At 50.6% G+C, this 3,838-nt stretch overlaps 2 protein-coding genes across 4 annotated transcripts in view; one reads left to right on the forward strand and one right to left on the reverse strand.

Moving 5' to 3' along the window:
- ZDHHC23 (zinc finger DHHC-type containing 23) overlaps positions 1–3,838 on the forward strand; it is a 73,966-nt gene that overhangs the window by 29,298 nt on the left and 40,830 nt on the right. The gene's annotated exons all lie outside the window — the stretch shown is intronic.
- Positions 1–3,838, reverse strand: part of CCDC191 (coiled-coil domain containing 191) — a 64,189-nt gene that overhangs the window by 18,297 nt on the left and 42,054 nt on the right. The window contains 2 exon segments of the mRNA XM_019526911.1: positions 400–554; positions 951–1,103. Coding sequence (XP_019382456.1) covers positions 400–554; positions 951–1,103 — 308 coding nt within the window.

The raw sequence follows: 3,838 nt of genomic DNA on the forward strand, positions 1-3,838 counted from the left end.
CGCTGTCTAGAAAAGGGAGTGAAAGGGAGGAAAACTTGATTGGAAGCTGAGGCCTCATTAAACTAAGAAAAAGCAGGGCTCAAGGAAGAGGGGAGCCTGCTAGAACCTGAGGCCCTGTTGAACTAAGGTTTTGCTGAAGCCTTAGCACAGGGTGGCCAACCTGCAGCTCTTCAAAAGTTCTCTCTGCCTAAACCCCCCCAGGGCCCTGTTCATGAGAGCAGAATATCAGAAGCAAAACAGCAGGCCTTTCTCATGTTACTGAGGGCAAAGTACTAGTCTCAGGACAGCAGGATGAATATCACAACTGAAATAAGACTTGAAAAGCCCAGACACTCAAAAATGCCTACAAGGTGTATTAAACCCAAGTGAAACCATCTCTCAAGAAGGAAACCCATTCACCTGTTGTTGTGCTCAGCTGCAATCTTCTGCTTTTCCCAGAATGCAGTCTTTTCCTCATTGACTAGATCAAACCATGCCCAGAAAAACAACTTCTTCAAGGAGGCTGCATGAAACTTGCTTGCTTTCTCCTCCAGGATAGAGAGGGAAGCCTTGTACTGGGAAATGGATGCAGAAAAATAGGTGAGAATGTTCTCCTGAGCCCAGGGTTGAGAAGAAAAGGGAGGGAAGGGCTAGGATCAAGTGGGAGAGACAGCAAAGAGAATGCAGAGATTGAAAGAGTGAGGAAAGGAGCATTAGGAAGGATAGTGATGAGTGGGGAAAAGGGCTGACAAGTGAAGCCGGAAGTGTTGGGAAGCAGAGTAAGTGGATGACGAGGGGAGTGATGGGGCTGAAAGGGAGGTCAATGAGGCAGCAGATACATTGCATGTCCATGTGAGGAAGAGTTTACCCGGAGCCTGCAGGTGCTTATGGTTAACCTTGCAGCTGGGCTCTGGAATACAAGAGCAGGTGCTTAAACAAATAACATCCCCACCCTTGTGGCCTGAACTTACCTTTAACCAGCTCCTGAAGCCCCTTCTGAGTAGCATGCAGGAACAGAACTCCTCAGCTCGAGCCATCTTCCCAGCAAGGATCTCCTGTGTGTGTTGGAGCCAGGCCAGCAGGCATTTCCTTTGGAGCCCTAAGCAGTGGTGCCTTTGTGCCACCTGGGCAGAGTGAGAAGAATGGCCTGTTATCCAAAAAAACATGTCCTGGGGCTGCAGCTAGCTCTGGAACCTCTACCATAAAACTACCCTGGCTTGAATGTAAAGATCCCAGCAGGGCCCAGCTTACGTGGGGTTTTACCCCAACTGGAAAGCTTCATATATCTTCTGAAGCATCTCTCTCCCCATTGTACCTCAGACAAAGCCCCGTCATTAACAACGACCATTTCTGGGCATAATCTCTGAGACAGAAAGGTGAGCAGCTTCCTGTGAGGAAGCAGGCTACAAGCAAGGTCTACTAGACTAAAGAATAGTGCCATGAGGCAATAAGAAGCCTATCACTGAAGATGTTAAAACTAAACTGGACAGGATGCTAGTGAGCATATTGAAGGGAGGTTGTCTGTTACCATGTGCAAGGACTGACTGGCTGAAGTTTTGTAGGGTAGGGTTAGGCGTAGTAAGTAATGGTTGAGCTCTGAAAGTGTCACTTAGGTCTTGGACCATGTCTGGGGAATAGGTCTGCTCCAGTTCTGAAAGGCCATGTAACCTAGGCCACAACTCTAGCAGGAAAGAGAGTCAGTCCTGCTAGGACAGTCTGGTTTGGTCTCACAGCTGCTCCAACCCTGAAAAACTCTGTATCCTCAAAGCTCATCCTGGCAACAGCTTGCTCTAACTCGGTCTTACTTTAGCTGGGAACGATACTGTAATGAAGTTGCTGTGGGATTCTTTATAAGGAAAATACCTTAGCTACTGTGGGACCTAACATTCCAGAAAGTTGATTTTTTTTTCTTGTATTTTTATGTTCCTTTTTTTTCTGCTGCTTTCCTCTTCAGTCTCTTAACAGTCCACAGCGTGGACATATCAGACTGCTGTTTGACAATGTTTGCTAGGGTACCAGCTTTCACTGCCAAGGGAATGGACTGGACCTGGGACCTTATCAATCTGTTGCATCACTGGCTTCTTTGATACTGGTCACCAAGATGGATTTACAGAGCAGGTGCTTGTCATTCCCTCTCCAATCTCACCAGATGCTCACACGTGTGTAGCCAAATTCAGCCCTGTTGTAAGTTGGTGCAACTTGATGAATTTAAACAGAAGCTGTCTGCTTCCAGCAGAAATTAATCTGGCCAGTGTCCTTCATGATACACTTGAGTTTTCCCATTCCAAGAAGCACTTCACAGTATGCCATGGCTTGGCATACCACCATTCAGACACTGGTTTCCTTAGTGCAGTGTGTGTGGAGGACTTGGAAGCTGCTTCATACTGTTTTCTGGAATTCTCCCTGCCTGCCTACAGGAGTGGAGGGATGATCGTATTGGAACAGGCCAAAAGTCGGTCTGGCCCAGTCCAGATTTGATGTTTTAGAGAAGAATAGAGGTCCCATAACACAGAGTTTCTCAACCTGTGGGTCTTGACCCAAAAATGGATCACAAGAATATATGAAAGGGTCGCGAGCAAACTTTCAAAATGTATCATATTTTGCATACATTTTGAAATGCATGCTTGTGCTTCACCATATGATAATGCTGGCATACTAATAAACAGGGATCCAGGTTTTCTGTTTGCCATGGAAAAATGTGGATTTTCTCCTTTAAAGGAAAAAAAACGTTGAAAACTGGGTTTCCCCTTTCAGGCTGGCAGAATTCCAGCCTGCAAGGGACTGCTTAGGGCTGGGAGGAGGGCAGTCAGGCAGGGGGAGCCATGTGCGTGTGCATGCGCACACATATATGTGGCAGCCAGGCAGCATGGGGAGCAGTTCACATAGCTCCCCGCAGGTTAGTCTATGGGGTGCAGGGGTGGGGGGACATAGATGACGCACTGAAGGGACTGGTGGGGTGGGGGCACAGGCAAAATGCATCGGGGAAGCATGTTCCCCCCGCCCAGATGTATGTGCCCATAGCAGAAGCAGGGCTGCAGCCTAGCCAGACTGATACAGCCAGGAGGCGCTTCCACAGCCCAGTGGGTTGGACCTGGCATGGGAGGATAGAGCACGGCAGTGAGATTCATTGCTGCTGCTGCTGCAACCAGGACTCCTGCACCAGCTATGCTGCCAGCAGCACAAGGAGTAAGGGATGGGGGGAGGGGAGGCATACTACCCTTGCTGCCTCCTGCTACCATGTGCTCATGTGCTGGGCCTCAGCTGCACCGTGCCATCGTGCCCTGGCCACTCCTGCGACCACCACTGCTCTCCTTAGGCCATCTGGCTGCCAGACACCCCATCTCCCCTCTGGGGTAGAGCTGCACCCTGAAGGAACTGGTGGTGGCAACAGCCAAGCGATGGCAGCAGGGTAGAGCTGTGGCTCGGTGTGCAAGCAGCTGGTGGCAGAAGGAGGTGAGGGCAGAGTTCCTCCCCAACCCCATCCATTACTCCTTGTGCTGCTGGTGGCATAGCTGGTGCAGGGGTCCCAGTGATGGCAGCAACAAGTCTTGCTGTCCTGCTCTGCCTTCCCATGCTGGGTCCCGCCCATTGGGCCATGGATGGCTCCTGCCTGTGCTGGTCTGGCCAGGCTACAGCCCCATGCCTGTTGTGGGCACACATCGGGGGAGGCATGTACCCCCCCACCCCTGTCCCACACACCCCCTGCCCCATACACTGTGGGGCTGGGGCCCAGGGGTGGGGAACTGTGGGTTGGAAGTGAGGGGCACCAGCAGGGCCAGGGGGCTGTTTTCTACTTCAGCTATTTGCTGGGTCAGAACTGGTCATTGATGTTTACAAATGGGTCCTGGAACAAAAAAGG

The sequence above is a fragment of the Gavialis gangeticus genome, unplaced genomic scaffold (genome assembly GCF_001723915.1).
Source record: "Gavialis gangeticus isolate Ggan-Ray unplaced genomic scaffold, GavGan_comp1, whole genome shotgun sequence".
Taxonomy (NCBI): domain Eukaryota; kingdom Metazoa; phylum Chordata; order Crocodylia; family Gavialidae; genus Gavialis; species Gavialis gangeticus.